General features: G+C 63.6%; 2 protein-coding genes across 5 annotated transcripts; one reads left to right on the top strand and one right to left on the bottom strand.

The window, feature by feature from the left end:
* The first annotated feature begins 2,889 nt into the window (after positions 1–2,889).
* On the top strand, positions 2,890–7,659 carry SLC22A31 (solute carrier family 22 member 31). 2 transcript variants are annotated; one of them, XM_032464630.1, is made up of 9 exons: positions 2,890–3,283; positions 4,392–4,543; positions 4,798–4,952; positions 5,224–5,392; positions 5,585–5,730; positions 5,825–5,933; positions 6,067–6,281; positions 6,669–6,780; positions 7,214–7,659. In XM_032464630.1, exons 1-9 carry the CDS (start codon positions 2,981–2,983, stop codon positions 7,518–7,520), a joined length of 1,668 nt encoding a protein of 555 aa, XP_032320521.1. In that variant the 5' UTR covers positions 2,890–2,980; the 3' UTR covers positions 7,521–7,659. The 2 variants fall into 2 exon arrangements, with proteins under 2 accessions (XP_032320521.1, XP_032320522.1); XM_032464631.1 differs by lacking the exon at positions 4,392–4,543 and adding an exon at positions 4,587–4,690 and having other exon boundaries at positions 2,897–3,283.
* A 219-nt stretch (positions 7,660–7,878) lies between these two features.
* On the bottom strand, positions 7,879–25,175 carry CDH15 (cadherin 15). Of its 3 annotated transcripts, none has more exons than XM_032464620.1 (14): positions 24,912–25,175; positions 17,739–17,897; positions 17,394–17,549; positions 16,190–16,334; positions 13,684–13,844; positions 12,745–12,873; positions 12,213–12,398; positions 10,994–11,247; positions 10,256–10,398; positions 9,862–10,098; positions 9,357–9,596; positions 9,122–9,258; positions 8,761–8,928; positions 7,879–8,443 (listed from the first exon to the last, which is right to left on the bottom strand). In XM_032464620.1, exons 1-14 carry the CDS (start codon positions 24,951–24,953, stop codon positions 8,243–8,245), a joined length of 2,358 nt encoding a protein of 785 aa, XP_032320511.1. In that variant the 5' UTR covers positions 24,954–25,175; the 3' UTR covers positions 7,879–8,242. The 3 variants fall into 3 exon arrangements, with proteins under 3 accessions (XP_032320511.1, XP_032320510.1, XP_032320512.1); XM_032464619.1 differs by having other exon boundaries at positions 9,862–10,131; positions 24,912–25,038; XM_032464621.1 differs by lacking the exon at positions 17,739–17,897 and having other exon boundaries at positions 9,862–10,131; positions 24,912–25,038.
* Between the last annotated feature and the right edge of the window lie 363 nt (positions 25,176–25,538).

Below are 25,538 nucleotides of genomic sequence, written 5' to 3'. Positions count from 1 at the left end.
ATAATGGATTGAACAACTAGACGGAAACTCAGTGGGGACCTGAGAACTTGAACACTGTAAACTCAGTAATCCTAACAGACATGTGCAGAACACTTCACCCATAGCAGCAGCATTAAGCTTCTCAAGTGCCCAGAGAACGCTCCCAAGGATAGGCCACTCGTGAGGCCACAACACAAGTCCCAGTCAACTTGAAAAGACTGAAATCATACAAACCTCCTTTTCTGACCGTGCTGGACGAAGTCAAAAATCAGTAACAGGAAAGAGAAAAATTCCAAACATGTGGACATCAAGGAATGCACACCCTTAATCAAAGAAGAAATCACCAGAGAATTTTAACAGTACTTGGAGACGGCAGAAAACGAGAAACGTACAGGATGCAGCGAATGCAGTGCCGCCAGAGAATCGTACAGCTGTGCATGCCTGTTACATAAAAGCCAAGCAAATCAATACCCTGACTTGACCCATAAGGAGCGGGAACAAGGAGCAAGTCGACCCTTGGCCAGGAAGCCAGGAATGACTCAGAGGAGAGAGGAGACACGGAGTAACACCAGCCAAAGAAGCTGCTGCTTTGAAAAGATCAACACAACGGTCAATTCTTCGTACAGACGGAGAAAGAGAGAAGACGCAAGTCACTGAAGTCAGTAGTGAACAAGGGTCATGACTATGGACTTCACAGAAATAAAGGAAGGTCATACTAAGAACGATGCCAGCACATCAGGAAACCTAGGTGAACTGGACAAAACCTAGAAACACACAAACGACCCAAACTGACCCAAGAAGGAAGAAGATCTGAAGAGACTCTGTCAGTCACCAAAACATCCCAAGAAAGGAAAGCCCAGCAACCAGCAGCTTCACAGGTGAATTCCACCAAACACTGAAGAATCAACACAGATCCCAGGACAGACAGACAGACCTGCGGGGTAAAACTGACAGCCCACGTATTAACCACACAGCTGGTTTCATCAAGTGTGTCAACATGATTCAGTGGGGAAAGAAAGGGGCTTTCAACAAATGGTGTTGGAAAATCTGAGTCTCCACACAGAAGAGAATGAAGCTGAGCCCTTGCCGCACACCAAAACCTGACTCAGACTGGATCAAAGCCCTACATGTAAGAGCTGAGTCTACACGGCAGTCAGAAGGAAACACAGGTGTGAATCTGGTAACGGCTTCTCACACACAACACCGAAAGCATGAGCCCGAAGAAAAACAGTGAAACTCATCAACATCAAAGAATGTGCATCAAAGAACACTATCGAAAAAGTAAAAAAAACTACATGATCACAGAACATACTTTCAAGTCATGTATCTGATGATGCCTTGCACGTGAAGAACTCTCATGACTGAACAACAAAAACGCAAGCAGCCCAAGTAAAGAAAAACAGACAAAGACTCTGAACAGTGATTTCTCCAGTGACACAAACACACAGCCACAGGCCATGAAGAGTTGCTCAGCGTCACCAGCCATCAGGGAAATGCAAATCAGAGCCACAACGAGATACGGCGCATCCACCAGATGGAGATAGTTCTGTTTTGTTTTTGTAAAGAGAAGGTAACAGGTGTTGGCAAGGAGGCTGATGGGAATATAGCTGATGGGAATGTGAAACAGGTGGCCACTGTGGAAAATGGCTCAGTGGTTCCTCAGAAAGTTCAACACAGAATCACCACTCCACCCAGTAATTCCACTCCTAGGAGGACACCCAAAAGAACCAAAAACAGGGGCTCAAACGAACACCTCCACACAAACGTGCTCAGAAACACTAGTCTCGACAGGCAAACAGTGGAAACCAACGCGTCCGTCAGCAGACGACCCAAAAAGCAAAACATGCCATCTGTATGAGGGAGTGTCATCCAGCCACACAAGGGAAGGAAACAGAGAAGAGCAGCGAAAACGCTGTTCTAAGTGCAAGAGGCCAGATCCCCAAGGCCACGTGCTGTGTGGCTGGTGGCTGCCAGGTGGCTGCGGGAGCGGGAACAGTGCTACCTAACAGGTACTGGGTTTCCTTCCGTGGCGATGGCATTTTGGAACTTGATAAAGTTTGGCAGTACCATAAACGGCTAGTTTTATGTTGTGTGAAATTTCACCTCAAAAAAAAAAAAAAGCGTCATCTATAGGACCTCCTGTATTTTTTTCTCCCTGAGAGAAAGAAAAGGTAACAAACACGCCTTACCTTGTTCACGGGAAGGAGGGCCCACCACCAGGACGGCGTCGGTTGCTCCTGCTTAACCCTAAGTGCAGCGTATTCAGAGCCAAACTCACAAAAGCACCAGCGCGGGACAAGGTAACTTCGAAGCTCGTTTTGCAGAATAATCCTACTATAGCCCTCAGATTTCTGGGGCGCAGAGCACGGAGTGGGCCTCTCCTTTCCGGGCACCACGCTCCGCCGGGGCTGCGGCACCAGAGGCCACGCAGGGCAGGGCGGCCCGAGCGGGACGGTCCGAGCGGGACGGCCGGAGCCGCTCCCTCCCCGGCTGCAGCGCCGCGGCCGGCCGCCGAGGTGCACGGTGGCCCGCGGTCGGCAGGCCTGGCCCGAGGCTGACGCGGGGCCCTGGCTGTGTCCGGCCCGCGACCCCCGCACGTCCCCCGGCCGCTAGGGCCAGACGCCGGGGCCCCAAGGCCCCCGAGCCGCCTGAGGGAGCGTCCGTCCGGGGCCCGAGGGGCCGAGCGAGACGCTGCCGGCGCTACTCTGGCCTCGCGCTCACCTGAGCGCCCGCTGGTCACGCCCTCGAGGCCTCGCCCCGCGCTAGGACGCCTCGCTGACCACGCCCCCGCGGCCGGGTCCCCGCCGCACCTGCCCGGCCGTCTACGGCCCGCCCCCGCCAGCACCAGGCCCCACCTCTACCGGCCCCGCCCCCACCCCGGCCCGCCCCAGGCCCCGCCCCGCAGACCCTGGTCCTCTCGGGCCCCGCCCCTGCCCCGCCCCGCAGGCACGGTCTCTCCCGGGCCCCCGCCGCGCCGGCCGCAAGAGGGCAGAGGCCACGGATGGAGACGGAGGCGCGGGTGCTGCGCGCGGCGGGCGGCTTCGGCCGGGCCCGGTGCCTGCTGGCCGCCGCCTCGTGGCTGCCGTGCGTGGCGCTAAGGCTGGCGCTGGGCTCGGAGCCGCTGCTCACCGCGCTGCCCGCCCACCACTGCCAGCAGGATCCCGCAGGCGACCCGACCCCCTCCCTGCCGCTGAGCTACGCGGAGCCGGCGCCCGGCGCCCGCCCCAACGGCACGCGACCCTGCCCGGGTGGCTGGCATAACGCGCTCCCCGCCGTCGGCCTGCTCGGCAACCCGGTCACTCAGGTCTTCTGCACCTGCCCTCGTTCCCTGCCTCTACCTACCCCCCAACCCCGTCCTCTGCTTCCCTGGTCTGCCTCTCCCTTCCTCCGCCCCATCCCTGCCCCATTCCTCAGTTCCCCCTCCTCTACAACCCCCCACCCCTGCCTTGGTCGACTGGGGCTATTATACTGGGGCTTTCAATGGGGGGTCAGCCCCCTCCTGTCTGAAGGTGCGGCAGGTGCCCTAGTAGGCCTGGCTCCAGGCCTGAAGGCAGAGTCTGGCCTGGAGCTGCCAAGGTGAGTGGGCAGTCTGAGGCAGGGGGAGGAGTTAAGCTGAAGGTTTGAGCAGGTAGGTGCCTAGCAGTCAGCAAGGCCTGGCGTTAACTTCAGCGCCATCACCCTTCTAGCCGCCTGTGGTTTTGGGCTGTGCAGGCGTGGAGACTGGGTTCCCAAGACTGAATTATGAGAGCAACTCAGTCAGTTTCATCTTCAAAGAGCAGGCCTCCCATCTGTGAGGTGTGCAGGCTGGACTAGAGGAGGGGGGTGAAGGGGGTTGAAGGCTGCCCATCCCTGCCTCCCTCCCAGCAGCCTCTGCCCCACAGTCCCACTCCCACCCCAAGAGGAAGGGCCCTGGGTGGAGACTGGGACAGTGTTGCCACATCCCTGCCAGGCCCGTCTGGAGCCCGCTGCGGGCTGGGCCTCCTGCTGCTGCCCACCTGTTTGGTGTGGTGACAGGTCAGCGCCCACCAGCTTTCACAAGCAGTTGGATTTTAAAATAAGAACTCTGATGTAATGTGACCCAAAATGGTATGTTAAACTTGGCGAGAAGGCACAGGAGCCTGGAAGGGTAGGCGGGGAGTTGCAAAGCTGAGGTCAAGGGCCTCTGGCTGGGAAAAGCTAGTGAGCATGGCCCTTAGCTTGTTCTTGGAGTCGCCCTTGAAGTGCCCAGGACAGGGGAGGCGCGGGGGAGGCCTGGGGCCCGGGATCAGGTCAGCGGGGGGCCAGCCATAGTGGGTAGAGTGATGGCTGGAGGAGGGTGGGTGCAGCTCCATCCAGAGAAAGAGGGGGAATCCTGGAAACTCCAGGTCATTACTCCCTGGGGGCTTAGGCATATGTTCCAATTCCATATGAAGACCGCCAGAGTCAGGAGACCACGCTGTGTGACCTTGAGCAAGTCCCGCGCCTCTCTGGGCCTCAGTCTCCTCTTCTCTCCAGGGAGGGATTGGAGCAGGACATCTAGGGACCCCTGCTTCCAGCCTGACATCCTGGGAACTCCAGCAAGGGGGTAGGCATCCTGGCTAGCTGACAGGTGACTGGTGTCCCCTCAGTGGAGCCTCGAGTGTGAGGACGGCTGGACGGGGCCGCTGGGGCCAGTGGAGCACCTCCTCGGCTGGTTGCTGGGCTGTGTCCTCCTGGGCCTGGGCTGTGACCGGTGAGGCGCTGCCCCTGCCCTTCCGCCCTGGCGGCCCTCCCCTAGAGCCCCTCTGGGTCCCCTGAGCGCTCCTCACCCAAATCCACGTGTCCCCTGCTGCACACCAGGTTTGGCCGCCGGCCTGTGTTTGTGGCCTCCCTGGTGCTGGCCACGGGCCTGGGGGCCGGTGAGGTCCTGGCTGCCAGCTTTCCCACCCTGATGGCTCTGCGGCAGCTTCACAGGGGGGCCTTGGCAGGGGCCTCCCTCGCCCTCTATGTGGCCCGTGAGTGCCGGGGGTGCCTGCTGGAGGGGAGGGGGCAGGTGGGTGGCACGGGAGACCTTTCTGGCACTCCAGTTGAGGGCCCTTCTGGAGGAGGTGGGAGGGGCACTCTTTGTTCTGTGAGCTCTATGTTTTGTGCGCGGGCCTGGTGCCAGTGAGGCGGCAGGTTGACCTCAGACATCCAGCTCCTGGGGAGGGCAGCAACTGGCCCCACAGCCCTGGACAGAGAGCCCTCCGGAGAGGCCTCGGCCTTAGGCCACCTATGTCTGCTCAGGGCTGGAGCTGTGTGACCCGCCTCACCGCCTGGCTTTCTCCATGGGGGCCAGCCTCTTCTCTGTGGCGGGCACTCTGCTGCTGCCCGGCCTGGCCCTGCTTGCGCAAGACTGGCGCTTTCTGCAGGGGCTGAGTGCCCTGGTGACGGGAACCCTGCTGCTCTTTTGGGGGTAAGTACGGTGGGAGACGGGTCCACAGCTGCCGTGGACGCCACGTGTGCCGCTGCCCTCTGACCTCCGTGCAGCACCAGGCGTGTGGGACAGGGACACAGAAAACCATGCGATGTGCCTCCCTGTGGGCTGGGAAGAGGGGAAGGGGCCTTGGCCGCTGCTCCCAAGGGCCTCCTCACCCAACCCCCACAGGTCTCCAGCCCTGTTCCCTGAGTCTCCCTGCTGGCTGCTGGCCACAGGGCAGTCAGCCCGAGCCAGGAAGATCTTGTGGCACTTTGCGGAAGCCAGTGGTGTGAACCCCGAGGACAGCTCGGAGGAGGAGAGCTCCCTGGCTACCGGTAATGCACCAGCTGGGAAGAAGGAAGGGGTGCTGGAGGCTGGAGGAAGGTGTTGTCCCCTCATACGCACCCCATTATGTCCCCGGGGCTGCAGAGCTGGACGTGCTGTGTGCAGGGAGCCCCCAGCCCCGGCACCACTGGGTCCTGGAGCTCCGGCACACCCGCGTCGCCTGGAGAAATGGACTCATCCTGGGCTTCAGTTCGTGAGGAGGGGAGGGCCTGAGAGGGCATGGGCGGGCTGAGGAGGGGGAGTGGTCCTTGCCTTCCCTCTGGGGTGAGTCTGGTTCCCATGATCCCTGGCTCTGGCTGGGCCCCTAACTTTGCTGTTCCTCCCAGGCTGATCGGCGGGGGCATCAGAACCAGCTTTCTTCGCAGCCTGACACCAGGGGAGCCCACCTTCTACTGGCCCTACTTCCTAGTGGCCGGCCTGGAGGCAGCAGCCACCATCTTCCTGCTCCTAACGGCTGATCTCTGGGGGCGCCGCCCAGTCCTGCTGCTGGGCACCTTGGTCCTGGGCCTGGCGTCCCTGCTGCTTCTTGCGGGGACCCAGTGTAAGTGTGGGGCCCCACAGGCTGACAGGGCTGTTGGGTTCAGCCGGGGGTCTGCCTGATGGGGGTGTCGTGGGATCAGACCCCTCCTGGGGCCTTGAGAGAGACGCACAGGGCGCGAGGTGCTGAGATGAGACCGCTGTCTCCCGAGTGTGCACCTGGGGAAACTGAGGCCCTGAGATTTAAGGGCTAGAAGCATTCCACAAGAAGGGGCTTACTATAAAGGTCTGGGTCAGGTGGGGCAGCCCACAACTGCTGACCCCCAAGCACAGGGCACAGGTGCAGAGGCAGAGAGACGGGGAGGGCAGGCCCGCAGCATCCCTGAGACACGGAGGAGCGGGGGAGGACCCCTGGAGAGCATCACGTGGGCAGCACTCTCCTCCTCCCCAGACCTTCCCAGCTGGACTGTGCTGTCCCTCTCTGTCCTGGGGCTCCTGGCCTCCCAGGCCGTGTCTGCTCTCAGCAGCCTCTTTTCGGCAGAGGTCTTCCCCACAGTGACCAGGTGAGGGGGCCTAGGGCTGGGGGGTGGGGCCCTGCCCACAAGCCCCACTCCCCAGCTCCCTGTCGTTGGGACTGGAGTTCAGAGGTCTCTTCCTGGGTGTCTCAGGGGACAGTGGTGATGTAAAGGCCCACATGTCAGCAGAGGAGTGGAGGCAGGGGGAGGGGAGAAAGCAGCCCGAGGTGGGTGGTCAGAGGGGAGAGCCCCAGAGAGGGTAGAGCTCCATGGGGAGATCACTTTCCGAGTTTCTAACAAAAAGGACAGAACTTGTTCCAGGGCAGCTCTTCCCTAGACTTTTCGGTTGTTTCCCTGGGGCTCCCACACCTTGGCCCTGCTGAGGGCCACCTCTGGGGCCAGGCCTGCCTGGGGGCACTGGGCACCTGGTGCAAGGCTGTGTCCGCAGCCCTTAGGGCCGCCCCACCGTCCTCTCTTGCAGGGGCGCCGGGCTGGGCCTGGTGCTGGGAGCTGGATTGCTGGGCCAGGCCGCCTCCCCACTGGCCGACGTGCACGGCCGGCAGGGCTTCTTCCTGCAGCACGTGGTCTTCTCGGCCTTTGCCATCCTCGCCCTACTCTGTGTCCTGCTGCTGCCCGAGAGCCGTGGTCGCGCGCTGCCCCAGTCACTGCAGGACGCTGACCGCCTGCGCCGCTCCCCGCTCCTCCGGGGAGGCCCCCTCCAGGACCACCTGCCTCTGCTGCCCGCCTCCCAACCCCAGGCCAGGACACAGCTGGCCCAGGAGGGGTGACCAGGCTGCAGACACACCTCCCCTCAGATGGCCACACACCAGTGCAGGCGGAGGGGGTCTCAGGAGGGAGCGAGAGGCCAGCAGGAAGCGGGCCTGGGTTCCCGGGGGCCCTGGTTCCCCAATTGTGCATGAGGAGGATAAAGGTGACCGTGAACTTGGCATCCTTGCTGGTTCTTGCCTCAGATGGCACCTGTGGCTGGAGGGGGCTTCTGGTGTCCACCTCCCCTCTGGAGACTCACAACCCGGAACCCAGGGCATCTGTAGCTCCCACCCCATTGGGGGCAGCCTGGGGCCAGCCCACAGCTGCAGGCCTGAAGGGACTGAGGTGGACGGAGGCCCTGCTGGTCACCGTGCACGCTGGAGAGACTAGCATGTCTTTAATTCACATTTGCCGGAGGGCTGCTTCCTTCCCTGCAGAGATGAGGTCCACGTGGGTGGGAGGCCGAGCTCCCGGGATGGGAGCCTCTGATACCCCTGGGGGCCACTGACCGGGCAGAGGGGCACTGCCTTCTGGCCACTCCACTCTGGGCTCTGGGTTCTGACCTCCCCTGCGGGAACCAGGCTGACCAAGCCCCTGGGTGGGGCCCAGTGCCCTCTGTCCACCTCCGGGGAGGTCAGCTGGGCCTCTCAGCCATACAGCCAAGTGTGGGGTATCCAGTTGGGTCCTGTGGTCTGCCTTCTGTGTCCAGGGCCCCACCAGAAAGCCCCTCCCCTGTCTGCCCTCACGGGGGCCCATACAAATCAGCCAGCCGGGCGAAGCGCGGGCCCCAGTCCCAGAGGCAGCTGTAGTCCTGATCACCGTCGCCCAGGCTGGACAGGATGGAGCTCAGCGTCCCTGCCTCGGAGCCGTCGCCCTCGTAGTCAAAGATGAGAGCCGTGTCGTAGGGTGGGACACTGGGGTCACTGTCTGCAGCCTCCAGGCCCTGCGGGAAGGCCTCAGGGCTCAGGACCAGCTCATGCCAGCCGCCAGCCAGTGCGCGTGTGTAAGGGGGACAGGGTCCTGCAAAGCAGCCCAGAGCTCGAGGGCAGTGGCTCCTGCCCAAGACGGGGGCATAGAGGGAAGGTTCCCTTCCTCAGGCTAGAAACACTACCCTCCAAGCCCCCTCACCCATGTCCAGCTGCCCACCCTCCTCACCCCTGGTCCAGCCCCAGGGCAGATGCCTGAGTCTGGGTGGGGGTGTGGGGTGTGGTGCCCATGCCCTGCCCTTCCAGCCCCTCACCCCTACCGCAGGGCACCTACCTCGTTGATGAAGTCAGCGATGTCGGAGGGGCTGGTGGGCAGCGTGCGGGCGGCCTGGGGGTGCGCTCTGCCGAATGGGGCATCTCTGCGCAGTGGTGGCCGTCCCAGGGGGGTGCTCAGGGCCACCAGCTCTGCCGGGTGGCGTAGCTGGTCCATGTCATAGGCGTCCTGCGGAGGAACAGCACGCGGGGATTCAGCCACATCTGTCACCAGTTGGCGTTTCGTCCGCGGGCACCTTCCTGGGGCGGCCTGCGAGGAGGCCGCAGGCCATCTGGGGCCCCTCGGGGCTCCCTCCCACCACTCGGTGCCTGTAACCCGCCCTACCCCGCCCCTCACCTTGGTCCCCCTCCCCGCCCCTCACCTGGTCCTCCTCCCCGCCCCCCTGCTCATCATAGTTGAGGATGTTGTCCCGGAGGTCGTCCTGCAGCCCGTGCAGGAGTCCCTTGTCCCACGACTGCTGCCGGGACCGTGTCAGGAGGGCCACCAGCAGGGCGAGCACTGGGCGGAGAGGCACAGGGTGGAGGTCGGCGGTGGGAGTGGGCATAGACCATGGGGGCGGGGCGCGGGGGCGGGGTCTGCAGGCGCGGGGCACTCACAGAGCAGCAGGATGACGCTGGCCAGCACGATGACCAGGGCGCCCAGGCTGAGGCCCGCACCGCCCACCCGCAGCGCTGCGGCCCCTGGCAGGCAGGCGCCGTCTGGACCGCAGCGGCACACGGTCACGTTCAGGGCCTGCTCGCGCTGCTGGGGTGGCTGTCCTGAGTCTCGGAGCAGCAGGCTGAGGCGGTGCAACCCCTCTTGGACCTGGTGCCGCAGCCGCAGGCGTGCGTGGCTAACTGCGGAGGGCACCTGGGTCAGCGCACGGTTGTGGGGGCAGGGGCACTGTGTCCGCTGCTGACCCACCTCGCGAGCCCACTCTGCGCCCCTTGGCAGCCTGAAGGGTGGAGATCCTGAGATGCTGGGCTTGGGTTTCCCATCCACCCACCGAATGTAATGACTGACCCCTGCCTGGCCTGCAGAGGGAGGCAGCGGGACCATGGTATTGAGTGACCTCCGCCCCAGGTTCCAGGCCTCCGACCCCAGGGGTGTAGGGGCGCTCACCATTAACCTGGCTGAGGCTCCAGTTCCGAGCCAGCTCTGGGATCCTGGGGCTCAGCTGGAAGTGGAAGGGGGCCCCGTGGGGGGGCAGGTCCTCATCCATGGCTCCCAGGAGAAGACCAGAGCCCTGGTCAGGTGCGCTGCACAGGCTGCCCCACGGTGGGGACAGCTCAGGGGCGTGGTCATTGACCTCCAGGATCTCAATGGACAGGGTGCCAGTGGCCGTGCTGGGTGGGGAGGCTGCAGGCAGGAGAGGCTGGTGGGCTCCGAGACCTATGGAGCCCCGCCCACCCTGTCAGTCTGTTCAGTGGAGTGCCAGGCTCTCAGTCCCTAGGCAGAAGCAGGGCCCCAGCTGCGGTCAGGGAGCCAGGGAGCCCAGGCTGGGCTTGGTGCTCACCATCGTCTTGGGCCAGGATGATGGCCCTGTACCAGCCGTCCTTGAGGAAGGGCGAAGCGGGGCTGAGCACACGCTGGGTCTGGACCTGGCCGGTGGCCCCGTCCACTTGCAGCCAGTCCTCAGGGTCGTAGTCCTTGGAGTAGCTGTTGGAGAGGAGGGAAGGAGGGCGTGGGGTGGCCCTGGGCCCAGGAGGGACCCCAGAAGTGTGGTCACACGTAGACACACACACACGCCTTTGAGGACAGCCTTAAGCTGGTGTTTCCTTCCCAATCAACAGATTAAGAAACTGAGGCCCAGGAAGGACGGGTGAGCTGCTCAGGGCCCCATGGTCACGGAGCGACAGCCAGCATTCCATGGAGACTGACTCGGACACACAGGGCCGAGGCAGTGGGTAAAACCCAAGGTATTAAAGCCACTCCCATGGGAGCAACAGCTCCCCAGAACGGACAGGGCGAGACACTGAGAGGCTGGCCAACACAGACCGTGGCTATGTCAGTGTGTGCCAGCTGGACCTAGCCCTGCCCTAGGGAGCCAGGTCACGTGAACACACACATGCAGGACAGCACTGAGAGCCCCTGGACCCTCAGTGACCCACACTCATGAGTCCTCCACCCTCCGTCCAGGGCCCCACGGGAACCCTCGGGGCACAGGTCCAGGCTCCCTTAGCGGTGCTCCTGCCATGACCAGGAGATGGAGGCCTGGGACTCAGTTCCCTCTGCTCATGCCTGCGGCCCCTACCTGAGCCTCTGCAGCTGCTGTGTGTCAGGGTCTCGGGCAGAGAAGGTGGCCACGGGGGTTCCTGGCGCTGCGCCCTCAGCCAGGCTGGTCCGCAGCGGGTTCTCCTGGAACACGGGCGCCTCGTTGACGTCCCGCACCTGCACGCTGACCCTGGCCTGGCCCCGCTCGGCCCAGGGGGCAGTGGCCTGCAGGGGCGCCTCATTCTGCACCGCCACTCTGAGGTCATACCGCTCACGACGCTCGTAGTCCAGGGGCTGTGGGGAGGGGCAGAGTGCTCAGGACCCTGGAGTGCCTCGCGTCTGGGACACAGGAGGCAGGCGGGCGCTGGAGAGGCTCCCCTGGTGGTGCTGCCACCCCGGTGCATCCTCTGAGCCCCTATGCCCCTTCTCCTTGTAAACTTTGGAAAAATAAAAGTTAAGCAGGACAGAAAGGCACAAAGAGTCATGCAAAAATGACCAAACACAAGCCCATCACTCAGAATGAGTTTGTTGTGTGGTCAGTTTTATATCACGCGGCCAGGCTGTCCTCCTCAGTGACTCAAGCACACACACATCTAGGTGTTGAGAAGAAGGTATTTGGTAGATGTGGTTAAATTAACCTCTACATCAGCTGACTTTAAATAAAGAAGATTACTTTGGACAGCCTGGGTGGGTTTCATCTGTGGCTGAAAGTCTTTAAGAGCAAAGCTGAGACTTCCCTGAGGAGGAACACTGCCTCCAGGTTCCTGGGTTTCCAGCCTGTCCCAACCCTTCGGCCTCCACACTCGCCCGGCCAGGCTCACAGTGGCTGGCATGAGCCAGGCTCTTGCAATAAAGCTCTTTATGTTTCAAAGCCTAAACCTCCATCTCTCTGTGTGTGAGCGTGTGTGCGCCTGCGTGTGTGTCCACGTGTGCACACGTGTCTCCTGCTGGTTTTGTCTCTGGCTTCAGGTCTGGCCGACATGGTGGGTCTGTAATTGTGCATGGAGATCACACATGTCAGGTGGAAGAGGCTGGAAATAACACACAGGCTCGTGGGGTTGCCCCCTTTCAGCCCTGTTGCCTGTGGCCCGAGCCTGCAGTCCCAGCTCCTGGCCCTCTTGGCTCCATCCCCTTCCTCGGCTCTTCCTGAGGACACAGAGGGTCCAAACAGGGGTCCAAGGGTGTGAGGAGACCCACCTTCCCCAGCTCGGTGGTGGCAGTGAGACCCCGGCTGGGGGCAGGGCGTGCAACCCACTCACCTTCACCACGGACAGCACGCCCTCGTTGGTCTTGGGGTCTGTGCGGATGGTGAACTGCCTGTCAGGGTCGCCCTCCAGGATGGTGAACCTGGCCACCCAATTTGGGGAGCCTGGCAGGTCCCGGTCCTCCACTGCGAGCCGCCCCACGTCCACTGCGCTGACGGCCTCGGTGGCCTCCACAAAGAACTGCGGGGCCAGCGTGTTACCCACGGGGCCCTGGGGGCTCCCACCCTCGGGGAGTCATCCAGGTCCACTGCCCCCGAGGGAGCTCCCTCGGAGGAGCCGTCTCCCCCGAGGGCAGGGCCAGCTGCTCCCTCCCACGTGGGAGAGCTTGGGGAGTCTGTTTCCCGCCCCAAGGGCTGCAGAGGGGCCTCGGGCGGCTTCTCCCCAGGACCCCCAGCTCCTGACTGTTCACAGGCTTGCAAGTGCCCCCCTCGGCTGGCCTCTGACTGCGGCTCCTGCACCATCCCCAGGAGCCCCCAGCTACCCCCCCCCAGGAGCCCCGGGGAAGGGCAGCCCTGAGCGGCGGCACCTCGTCCCTCGTGAACTCTGGCGCGTTGTCATTGACGTCCTCGAGTGTGATGAGGGCTGAGGCGGTGGCGGTGAGGCCCTCTCCAGACATGTCTGCCACCTGCAGGGTCAGATTGTACACGGCGACCACCTGGGGGCACAGTGACAGGGGTAAGGAGACCCCAGGGGAGCACGGGGCCAGGGCTGGTTGGCAGGCCAGGCTGGCCACCCGCAAGCTCAGCCCTGGCGGGGAGCCCTTGGCGTCAAGGCCCCAGGTGGCTCCAAGCACCTGCCCTGCTCCCAAAGTCTGGGACAAAACACGCTACCTGGTCTCTTGGGGTCGGCCAGAGTCAACAACTGTTGACCCCAGACTCTGCCCTGGCCCATGCGGGGGCAAAAGGTCAATTGCCAAGTCGGGTAAGCACTTACAGGGCGCCTTCTGCATGTGGGATGCTGGGTCCCTGCCTGGGAAGCCGGTGCAGTGGCAGAGGGAGGGGACAAATGCCACCTAACACAGCCAGTGACCAGACGGAGCGCACGGGTGGCCATGGGGAAACCAAGGAGGGCTTCCCAGAGGAGCTGAAGCCACACAGAAGGCCAGCAGTGAGGGCTACAGGGGCCCCACAGAGGAAGAGCAGGCAGGGACGGCCAGACAGCAGCTCTTCTCCACAGGTCCAAGAGGTGAGGGCCCCACCCCAGGCCAGGGACCCAACTGCGTTGCAGGCAACGGGGTGGGAGAGGTTTTTGGCAGAAAACACACCGAGGGCCCCTCACACCATCTTGGATCCAACCACACAACCGACGGGGGAGGGGCCTGCCTTTGGGGGAGGCAGGGGTGTCTCAAGCTGGGTCTGCCTGGAGCCCAGGGCCATGGGATCGGGCCCCCTCCCCGCCGTGGGCCTGCCTGGTGGACACCGGCTGCCCTGCCCCAGCTATCAGGGCAGAGCCGCGGGGGCCTCACCTCGCGGTCCAGGCCCACTTGCACGGTGCGGATCTCCCCCGTGTAGGGGTCAATGCTGAAGAGCTGGGGGCCACCCTGCTCCAGGATGGAGAACCGCAGGGCTGCGTTGTCGGTCTCTGGGTCATCCGCGTCCGTGGCCTCAGCTCTGGTCACGTAGGTGCCTGGGAAGGGTGCGGATGTGTGCGGCAACGCCCATGGGTGCCAACCCCCAACTCCAGGGCACGTGGCCCACTGGTGCCAGGCCCAGGACCCCATCCAGACTGTGCTGACGCGAATGTCTGAGTGTCCAGACTCGTGCTGCTTGTGGGAACGGAAGCGGGGTGTGCGACACACACGCTGACACGGCCTCCCACCAGACACCCAGACGGCCCGATGGGGCCGAGAGCCTGCTGGGGGACCTGGGGCTGCCCTGAACCCCAGCCCCTGGGGAGACAGGGTGGGCGGCCCTCAGCCCCACCTGCAGAGACACACAGCACCCAGGGTCGCACCTGTGCCCTGGGGTAATGGGGCGCCAAATCTCAGAACCCGTGCCCACACCTGGTTCCCTCCTGCTGCGATTCAGGCCTGGCACCCCTAGCTCAGGTTACTAAAGTTAACCCAGTGAGGTGGACTGGCCTCGGGCCACCTGGGGAGCAGCCCCGGTAGCTGGGCGCCCTTACCTGTGGCTGGGCTCATCCCAGCCCTCCCGGGCCCCCCGGAGTGTCCCACTGGGGTCTGATAATTGGCAGAAAATCAAGTCGCCAGCCCAGCCTGAGAAGCTACCAACCAGGTGACTCCTGGCACAATACTGGACCCCAGGGGAAAGCCAAGAAGAACTCTCTGAACAGGCACTTTTCCCAGGGTGCGGGTGAGCATTCCGGAAGCACATCACACGTACTCCATGAATGAGCAACTGAGCAAACTCCTGGGGTGAGGGAGCCGGGCCCTCACTACCAGAGAGGGGGCACCCCAGCTCGGGTCTAGGGGTCTGCCTGGATTTGGGAGGAGCCATTGGTCCTCCGGAGGGTCCACGCCGCAGGTGGAGACGGGACTACTGAGCAGGTGGGACAGGGGAGGGGTTTGCCTTTGGGGGAGGAGCAGGGACCCCCAGAGGCTTGGGGCACAGGAACCACCCACGACCGAGACCTCCCGCCCCCACGTACCCCGGGAGCCCCAGCACATGCGGGGCAAGGGTAGTGGCCCTGGGAGGGGCCCCTGGGAGCTGCACGAAAGCAGCGGCCCAACCACCCACGAGATGGTCCAGCCTCCCAACAGCGGGCCACCCCACACTCCCGGCAGCCAGTCTCCACCCAGCCCGTCCTGTTCTCTTACACACAGAAGAGAGAGAAAAAGGAATAACCCACCCTCAGCCACCAAACGGCCAGCAGAACCAGACCTACAGCCAGCCAGACGCCGGGGCTTCCACCCAGCAGAACTGAAAACACTGTGCTCAGTGTGTCGGGGCTGTAAAGGAGGAGGTGGGCAATATGCAGAAGAGAGGTGGGGACTGGACAGAGGCAGGACCTCCTCTGCTGCAAAGGCCTTACTGGGCGAGGGAAACCGAGCAAGGTCTTAGATGAGGCGCTACTATGTGTCAACGCTGACTTCCTGGCTCCGATGGTTACACGGAGTCACTTCAGTGTGTGCAACCCCCGCCGTCCAGAGAAGAAGGTGGGGGGAAAAGGAAAATGGTTAACGTGAACGGGATAAACATCGTATCTCTGTGAAAGGTGTACAGGGATTTTTGCCAACTTTTCTGTGAGTCTGAAATTACGTCAAGATAAAAAAATTAAAAGTAAAAAGTATTGTCATTTTGAGTCTTAAAAAAAACAAAAATAGGATGAAATAAAATTAACACGTATGGCCAAGGAGAGGCAAGTCTCTGCGGCACAAGACTGTGAGATTTGACCAGGACCCCTGGGACCAGGGTGGGGAGGGGGCAGAGGGTCCCTGTCTGGAATGAGTATGTCTGCCTGGAACAGAGTCAGGCAAGCGAGACTGTCTTGTGATGATTCCTAAGGCACAGAAGGTTTTGAGCTTTTTGTAATCGAAATGTAGAATTGAGCACAGAGAGGGAGCGTCTGGCGATGGGTACGGGGTCTCCTTCTGGGGGATGAAGATGGTTTTTAGAGGGAGGTGTTGGTGCACAACACTGTGAATGTGCTGAAGTTCATCTTAAAATGGTTAACTGTATGTTAAATAAATTACACCTCAATTTAGAAGGAGGAGAAGAGGGGGAAGGAAGAAAGGGGAGGAGGGGATTCACCATCCACAAATCCTCTCTGCATTCTGGAAGATGTGGGGGGGGGGGTGAGATTTGTATTGAAAGGGGAAGTGACCTGAGTCAAATTCCCTCGGTCCTGGAGGCTGTTTACCCATTTTCAGACTCTCTGATGGACCTAGGGATGGGCCTGGGAAGTTCTTGCTGGAGGGAAATGCTGGACCTCTGACCTACCAAGTGCACGTCTGCAGAAGCTCCCTCCCCCGCCAGGATCCAGGGGGTGCGGGGACCGGGCTCCCACCTCACCTGGGGCAGCGCCCTCCAGCACGTGGCCAGTGAACACCTCCTGCCGGAAGACCGGTCTGTTGTCGTTCTGGTCCACAACCACAATCTCCAGGTCTGTGGGCTCCTCCAGGGTGGACCCTCCCAGGTCCAGAGCAAAGGCCCTGAGCTGGTCAAGCAGAGAACAAGGGCTGCACTGTGGCCCCAGTTTTCGGTAGCTCACACAAGGGCAAAAGGGACAGGGAGCAGGGAATCTGTGTCCTGCTGGAAACACTGACTGGAACATGTGAGGAGCTGCATAGGGTGGGGAAAGTGCTGAGCAGACACAGCCCCCCCCACCAAGAGGCACCTGCTTCCTCCTAGCAGGCAGGGCGGCCACCACACTTCCTCTCTTGCTGTGGCCACCAGGGAGCTCACAGCTACATTTCAAGTGCGAGTGAATCATGCTCTCCCTAGTGCTCAGGTCTTGCTCCCTTTTTCTGTATCCGCTTTTGGCTCCTCTTGAAGTGTATTTTATTTCTCTGTACATGTGAAATGTTAAATGAAACCCCCTCTCATCCCTCTGAAGAATGGGTATGACACCCTTTCCTGGGAAGACACGCTAACTCTCTGCGTAAGGGAACCAAGAGCTGGTTCCTAGAGTCTGAGGAAGATTTAGAGCGGATCGAAAGACAAGGCTGAAGCCCCCTCCCTGGGCAGGTTCAAAACATTTTAGGGGGGGCCCCTCTGTGGGGACTCAGGTGAGCTTCGGGCTCCCCTCCTTGGCCTCCTGCTCACCCAGCTCTTACTGCCCTCCCTGCTACCCCTCTCCCTGGCCCCACAATCCCAAGCCCTCCAACCGCAGGCCCCAGGCTGCCTCCCTGCGTCCCACCTGGACAGTCACGGGCAGCTGCTGCTGGGATTGGGGCCAACACCGTGGGACCCTTCAGCACCACCCCCACCAAGCACAGCAGGCTCAGGGGAGCACAGGCTGTGGCTGAAGGGAGCTCCACCTGCATCCAGCGGTGCTTTCCTGGGAGGGCTGACGCCCACCCCTGCTGGCTGCCCAACCAGGGCGGCTCTTCTGCCAGATGGTCATATGACCCTGAACACCCGCCTCCCAAATCCTGCCACCCCCCAGGGAAGGACACTGGGTCTCACTGGAGGAGCATGTGGCCACCAGCCCCCAGGGGAACGGGAGTCAGGTAGGGGAGGGGAGGGGAGAGGCCAGAGGGAGGGGAGGGCCCACCCGGAAGCGGTCTGTCTTCTCCCGGTCCAGCACGGCGTTCAGGGACACCTTCCCTGTGAACTTGTCTATGGAGAAGACGCCCCGGGGCTCCTCGTCCACGCCAGGCCCCTGGATGCTGTAGATGACACTGCCCGGCTGCTGCTTGTCCGACTTGATCTGTGGGGCAGGACACGGGCTGGGTTCGCGCCCTCTCCGCAGCCCTTGCCCCTGGGCCAGCTGGGATGGCGTCACTCCGCCTGTGGCCCCAAGGGTGTCCTGTCCTAAAGCTCACACCTTCTGGGCCACCAGGGACGCTCCAGGCTCTGCTCTGCCAGGGGCCGCCCCGCCCCGCCCACGGCCCCTCACCTGCACCAGGGGGAAGGGCAGGCGCTTGTGGTTCTCGGACACGCTGATGGGAGGGATGACCCAGGCTCTGCGCACGCGGCCCAGTGTGGGGGCTCGGCGCCAGGGGTACAGGGTGCGGGGCCTGCCCAGCCCGGGGACCCCCAGTGACTGGCACAAGCTCTGCAAGAAAGACAAGCTGCCATCAGCCAGCGCAGCGCGGGCCCAGAGCGCCCCTCCCCCGCCCCGTCCCGCCCCCGAGAGCCTGGGGCTGGGAGAGGCGGCCTGCGATGGCGGGGGGGGGGGGGGGGGGGGGGGGGGGGGAGGTTGGTGAGTGAGGCAGCTGCTGGGAACAACAGCTGGGCACCCCCATCCCCGCCCTGACCCTTCGTGGGTGGAGTGTGGATAATGGGGTAGGGGCAGGCAAAAGAGGCGGGTGCTCTGGGGACCCTCCCTCCTCCCACAGGGCTGATCTCCAGCGGCGGGGCCGGGGTGGGGGGGGCGACACATGGCCACCCCAGCTCTCCTCAGGGACTGAATTCTTGAGGGTTGGTAGAGGTCAACTGGGCCAATGCTTTTGTCTGAAGAGGCGCAGAGAACGGAGGAGCAGCCGTCCACACTGCAGGCCTCCTGGGCCAGGCGGGGGAGTTCACCGGGCCCATGGAGGGTGAGCTGGGACCAGGGCAGCTGCCCCAGGGGCTGGGTGGGGCAGGTGGGCTGCAGTCTTGAAGCTGACAGGCAGAGGAGGTCGGAAGGAAGGGGCAGCATGGAGTGTTCTGGACGGTCAGCAGCCACCCCGGGCCCCGGGAGCCATGCCCGCCCCAGCCCGGGCTGTCCCGCAACTGAGGAACCAGGTGCAACCCCGACACTGTGGCTCCTGGAACCTGGGGCCCTCGGGCACCTCCTCCCTCCAGCCCCACGTGCCCTGGGGACAAGGTTGCCCCACGTGCAGTGCCCTCTAAAGTCCAACACTGGGGCCTGTGGGCTGCAGAGGTGCAATGGAGGGTGTGGCAGCCCTGCTCCCCAAATCTCCCGTGGTGGGCAGGGACATGCAGACACACCCCAGGCCCCCCGTCACCACCCACTGAGCTCTGGACTCAGAACCAGGACCAGGAAGCAGCGTGGGTGCAGTAGGAGGCAGGGCACCTGTGGTGCTGAAACTCTCCCCAGACCCACCGTCAGCTGGGCTCCCCCACTGCAAAATGGGGAAACTGAGGCTCAGAGAAGGAACCCACCTGCCAAACCGAGGGCAGGGCTGGGAGCACCCCAACAAACACCCAGAGATTCCCGGGATGGCCCTGGTTTAAGTACGCGGTCTCTGTAGCCGGTTCCTGGGTTGGGCAGTGGCTGGCCCAAGTGTGGGCTCAGGCCCTATGGTGGCTGGGCACGTACTGGGGGCCCTCTATGCTCCCCAAGTCACGAGAAGGGCTGAGGTTGGTGCAGCTCTCAGGGAGAGGGGCACAGAGCCTGGCTGTCGGGGCAGGGAGCAGGCAGAGGGCACTGCTGGGACCTGGCTGGTTTGGCTACAGGAGAAGGTGGGTGACGCACCCTCCTGGCGAGCAGGACCCCACTGCCTGCGTGTGCAGCTGCCCCTGCCCTGCCCACCCCACCCCCCAACCCCTCTCCCTATCCGCCACCCAAGGCAGAGGAGACATGCTGCCCAGAACCTCTCCTGGCCCCCTGGGCTCCAGGATCGGCCCTGGGAGCTGTGTGCCCCCACCCAGCCCCCTGCCGGCTCTTCCCCTCCTCGACCCCTCCACCCGCCCCCCAGCCACTTGATCCTGCCACCGGCTCAGCTTTCACTGCCACTCCATGCAGTCGCAGTCCATGGAGAGGCCAAGCCTGGCGCGGGGTCGCTGGTGGCCTCAGAGAAGGAGGAAGTGGTGCCTAGTGAATGGGGGCTGCTTGTGGGGGGGAAGGGGAGAGAGGAGACGCTGTTCTGGGCAACCTCTTCCCTGCACCCTCCTCCACAGCCTGGGTGTTCTCTGTGCTCAGGGCCGGCCATGTGGGGCCTCGGACACTTTGCAGTAACACCTAAACGAAAGCCGGCCTCCCCTGGTGGCCCCAGACCACCTCCCCAGTCCTTCGTCCTGCCACCTCCCCTGCTATGCCCGGGGCCTGGGGTCCAGGTAGTAGAAAGCCTGGTTTGGAGAAAGGATGTGGTGGTTCCCCAGGCCCCAAACCTCCGCACAGCCCGACAGATGGCAACGCCCACCTCCAAGCCTGCCTAGGCAGCTGGCGTCCCACCAGGAACCCCAGCACAGCACTTCCAGGTCAGCGTGGAGGCCCCGCCAAGCTGGGACATGCCTGACTGTCACAGCGCTCGTGCAGACAGCATCTGTCTCCTGGGCATCGTGGGGCAGCCCTGAACTTGGCATTCTCCCCTGCCATCTCTGCCCCGGCCCCCTGCCCAGCCCCTCTCGGCCCTCACAGCCCCCAGAGAGCAGCAGAGCAGGGGGCGCAGGCCAGCCATGGCCAAACCCCATCGTAGGGGGAGCACCTCTGTGACCCTCAGTGACAACACCCTGACCTCGGTGGGGGTGGTGGGGCTGGGCCTGGGGAGGGGTGGAGGACAGTCTGTAGATGCCCCTTAACCTCAGGCTCTGGGAGGGACACAAGGGACACACTGCTTTGCCCACCTCTGGGCCGGCCCCTACGCCCCTGCAGCCCACCAGAGCCCTGGCTGCCCCCTCCCTGCCAGCGGCCTTGGCTGACACTCCAGGACGCCCACCAGCTTGGCACAGGGCCATGTGGCAGAGGCAGAGCCTGGGAGTCCCAGGTCCCAGACTCTCTGCAGCCCGAGTTCACAGGGTCAGCAGAAGCCACAGAGCCTTGGCAGGGGCCCCTTGCCCAGATCAGAGGCTGCAGTGGGTGGGGAGGCTGGGCTGGGTGGCTGCCAACTTCCGGCTCGTGGGGACAATCCTTTTTGTCCTCTGTCCTCCCACTACCCCCCTCCCAGAAGACGTGGGTGGCTGGGGGTGCCTGGGAGCTGCCTGGAAATCTCAGGACACTGGGTGCCACGTGGACAAAGCCAGCTCGCAGACCCCAGCTCGCGGGCAGAAACATGAAGGCTGCCTGAGCCGACAAGAGCTCACAGGCGCGATCCGCCCTCCCTGTCCGCCCTCTTTGGGCAGAACCAGCGGGTCACAGTCCCATGTCCCTCCCTGTCCGCCCTCCTTGGGCAGAACCAGCGGGTCACGGTCCCATGTCCCTCCCTGTCCGCCCTCCTTGGGCAGAACCAGCGGGTCACGGTCCCATGTCCCTCCCTGTCCGCCCTCCTTGGGCAGAACCAGCGGGTCACGGTCCCATGTCCCTCCCTGTCCGCCCTCCTTGGGCAGAACCAGCGGGTCACGGTCCCATGGCCCTCCCTGTCCGCCCTCCTTGGGCAGAACCAGCGGGTCACGGTCCCATGTCCCTCCCTGTCCGCCCTCCTTGGGCAGAACCAGCGGGTCACGGTCCCATGGCCCTCCCTGTCCGCCCTCCTTGGGCAGAACCAGCGGGTCACGGTCCCATGGCCCTCCTCGCGTGCTCGGCGGCACCCTCACACTCACCCTTGGCCCTGCTCTCAGCCAAGAGCCTGAGGGCCTGAGGGCCCCCAGCCCCGGCCCCCCGCCCCACAGCTGCCGAGTCAGACAGCTCCGCCCTCATGTGGGGCGCGTGGGGCCAGGCTGCGCGGTGAGCACCTCACAGACCCACCACAGGGCAGGGACGGCGTCTCCCGCCCCGGACCCTGGCTGCCAAGGGCCAGGTCTGACCCTGAGCAGCTGGCCGCCTCCTCTCCTCCCACAAGGCCTCCTTCTGGAGGCCTCTCCGACCTCAGGGAAGTTCTGATCTCCTTGGCTCTGTGATCTCACCTCCTCCCTGTTTGAGGGGCAGAGCGACAGGCCCAGGCTTTCAAATTTGACTCATCAGAAGAATCAACCAGGGTCGGCAAACAGGGAGGCCACAAGCTTACCCCAGCCCTACTAACACAGAACTCCCAGGCGACCCCAGAACCCCCAAGAGGGACACCAGGCAGGCACAGGGCTCACAGTGGGGTTTCAGTGCTACAGAGCCCTGACCTCACTCACACCCCACAGGGAGGTCACCCCACCTTCGGAGGCTCTGCATGGGGGATGGCACCGGGGCCCGTGGTGGGCGCATCCCTACACCCACTCTGTTCAGAAGTGATGGAGAGGAAGTCCCTGAACCCTGGAGAGGCCTGCCAGCTACCCCTTCCCTCTGCAGGGGTCCGTCCTGCCTGGGGGCCTGGGGGCAGCCCACAGGGCTCTCTGCTTCTCTGCATGAGCCCAGGGTGGGACCAGAACAAAGAATTGTAAGGCAGGGCCTGTCTCCCTGGAGCCTGGGAGGAAGGCTGGATGCCCACCTGTCCTGGGTAGGGATGCTGGTGGCCAGGGAGGCCAGGTGGGAAGGGACTTCTGTCTCCTGTGGCCCTGTGAATGGTGGGCAGGGGACCCACATGCGTCCCGGGTGCCTAAAGGGTGAGGGAGCAACTTCTACGACCCTGCTGGGCGCAACAGGGCACACGTTGTGTAACGTGGAGGCTGCAGGGGCTCAGGGAAGGGGTTTTGGGGCCCTGGTGAGCCACGTGGCCTCTGGGAGGTAGACGGGCCACAGCCACACTCCTGGGGGCTTTACAAGGTGCGAAGACCCCTGGGGCAATGTGGGAAAGTACCCGGAACTGGACGGCCCCACAGCAGACGTGCCTGGTCTCCTCCAGAACAGGCACGGGAATTAGCCCGCGTTAGTGTGACAGCAACCGGGGCGGCGGAGCAGAGCCGGATCCTGGACTGCTGTCCAAGGCGAGCAGGGCAGCAGGGAGCACGGTGGTCGCCCAGTGGGCGGGCAGGGGTGCGGCCAGAGCACACAGCAATCCCTCTGCCTCACCATCCTCGCCCCTCCTCTGAAGCTTGCGACAGCTGGAAGGGGCTCCAGGGAGCTGCAGTCGGACAGCTGGGCCCATTCCTGGCATGCCTGATGCCCGCCAGGCCATCCAGGAACGGGGTGGCCTGGATTCCAGCTTGGGGCGGGGGAAGGGGCTCTGGCCTGGGAAGCTGTGGGAGGTCAGGCCAGGGTCTTTGCCCACAGTGCACTTCAGCCTCTCCCCTGGTTCGAGCAGACCCCACCCACGTTCCAGCAGGCTCCAGGCCTCCCTCCTGCTTCCCAGAATCTGAGAAACCCAAGCCTGGAAGCAGTGTTGGAGGGACGTCCATGCACACAAATGTGAGTTCAGCCATGTGGCTGACCGGAGCCGGGTGCAGGCTCGGAGCCCCTGGCAGTGGACCTGGCCCCCTCATCTCTGCCCCTACCCTCCACCACCTGCAGTGGGTGAGGTCCCAATGTAGGCCCAGCTCCCATGGGGGAGGGCCGCCGACCAAGGCCAGGTCTGAAAAGACACACTCTTAGCTCCCTGGCTGAGATTTTAGGGGACACAGGCAGGGGCGGGGTGAGGCTCGTCCAGGACCACCAAGCAGGCGATGGGTCTGTGTGGGGTCTGGTCAGCAAGCCCCCCCCAGGGGCCCCCTTGACACCTGGGCCGGCCTGCCTTGGAAGCCCCCTGACGGGGAGGAAGGAGTGTCCACGAGGCAGCCGCAGGGCCTGTGTGGCTGGACAGGAGGGACGGGGTGTGAAAGCTGAGCTGGGTGGGGGAGGGCTGGGCAAGGTCCGTGTATTTCGGTGGTGGCCGGTGAACATGAGGCCAGGCCTGTCGGCTGGTCCCCTGCACACTCCAGCTGTCTGGGAGGGGTGCATTCTGCCACAGCCCTGGGGGGGGGGGCGCAGAGGAATCTGAGAGGGATCTACTCCCCTCCCCAGCGGAGACCCCATGGGGCCTGGCGAAGGCATGACATCCCCAGACGCAGCGGTGGGGTCTGCAGGAACACGGTGCCCGGTACATGGGCAGGGGCTGGGAGTGCTGCTCCTGGAGCAAGTTGGGAGGGGGCACTGGAGTGTGTAGGGGCCTCTGGGCCCTGCAGGGGTGGCTAGAGGACCCACTGCACAGGGTGGCCCCCCAGCAGAGGGCTGAGAATACAGCTCATGGGCAGCCAGCTATGCTGGGCTGAGGGTGGCTACGGCCTTGCTGAGCCAGCTGGTCGAGGCGGTGGGGAGCAGCAGGCGCTGTCTCTGTGGGGGCAGTGAAAGGGCCAAAGGCAGGGAGAAGGTGGCCCGAGCTGTGGGGCTGGGGGCCCCAAGGGGCCAGCCGCTGGCAGGTCTGGCTGGAGAGCAGCCAGTCAGCTGCCAGGGGCTGAACCCTGGGCTGGAGAACCAGAGCTGGGGGTCTGGGAATTAGGGGGCTCTGCTGGGAAGCCCAGCGCTCCTTGCCAGCATCCAGCACTGCCTGACGGGTCTGGAACTGTTAGCAGCAGCCAACGCTAAGCCCTGTGCTCACTGCCTGTCGAGTCTAAGAGGCTGGAGACCATCCGTTACGCACAACCTAGAGGCCCTGGCCTGTGACCCTGGCTCAGCTGGGTCCCCCGAGGGCCATGCGCCCCACTCCTGGGCCCAGCCAGCGCCTGCCCAGCTGCCTGGGGTAAGAGGGCAGGTGGCCCTAGCCCCGGGGCGCCCATGTGGAAAGCTGGGCGCCCTGTGCTTCCTTGCTCCCGTCCGGACCCCTCGCTGCAGAGACCAGGGGGGGCCCGGGGGCTGTGGACCAGCAGGCAGTGTGGAGGGTGGCAGCTGTGTGCTGGCATGGGGCTCCCCGGGGAGCAGGACACTCCCGAGGGAGAGTGGGTTCCTGGAGGGCAGAGCCTGCAGCTGCCCCTGCTGGTGGGACACATGGGGGCTCTGACCCCACCCAAGACTAAGGAGGGTCACCCACCAGCTCGTGGGGGAGTCTCGACGGAATCTAGCCTCCTGGCTTTTCCAGCTGGGGGTGCTCCTGCTGCCCCTCTGCCCTCCCACGAGACTGAATGCCCCCAGACTCCAGCAGGGCTGAGGGGCGCACCTCCGGAGTGAGAACCGGCCTTCCAGGCGCCCTCCTGGCGGCCCCCCAACTTGGCTCCCTGTCCCGTCCAGCAGAGGCGGTTACACTCATCCCTAGAGCTCGCCCCTGGGACACATCACCCTGGACAGTCCCCGGGCCCCTCAGCTCACCAGCACCCCGACAGGCCAGTGGTCCCGGAGGCCACGGCGCCCCGCTCTTAAGACTCCGTGCGTCCGTGCAAGGGGCGACGAACCCCGCGCGGCGCCGTTCCTTACCTGGGCCAGGAGCCCGAGGGCGAGGAGGAACGCGGCGTCCATGGGCCGGTGGCGCGCGGCAGGCCGAGTGTCCGGCCGGCGGGAGCTGCGCCTCCTGCTCTCCTGCTCGGACGGGACTCAGCTGAGCGACAGCACAAGTGCGGGGGGCGGGCGGGGCCGAGTGAGTGACAGCACGTGTGTGGGGCGGGGCCGGGCCCGGGGCTGAGTGACAGCACGAGTGCGGGGTGGGGCTGGGCGGGGCCTGGGGCTGAGTGACAGCACGTGTCGGAAGCGGAGGGGTGAGGGGTTCAGGCAGTGTCCTAGGCCTGATGCCAGGTCAAGTAGTGGAGCAGAAGGACGCCTGTCAGAAAGGCAGCGGTGCGTGTGGGCTGGGCTGGGGACCAGGGTGGATTCCCTCTTTCATTCTGAGCGCACCAGGCAAGCTCCTGCCTCAGGGCCTTTGCACTGGCGATATCCTTGACTGCTCCTGTTCCCTAGAGCGTCCCACCCCCACCCCCACTCGCCGCAGGTTCACATTTGCTGTGTTTACTCTGTCGAGATGGAGCCCCCAAGACTGATTGTCCTTACTGACCCCCTGGGCTAGCACAATGGAAGGACAGGAGCAGACCTGGGCCCAAGCCCATCCCT

Source organism: Camelus ferus, chromosome 21 (assembly GCF_009834535.1).
Source record: "Camelus ferus isolate YT-003-E chromosome 21, BCGSAC_Cfer_1.0, whole genome shotgun sequence".
NCBI lineage: Eukaryota > Metazoa > Chordata > Mammalia > Artiodactyla > Camelidae > Camelus > Camelus ferus.
This window is presented reverse-complemented; position numbering and strand designations above follow the sequence as displayed.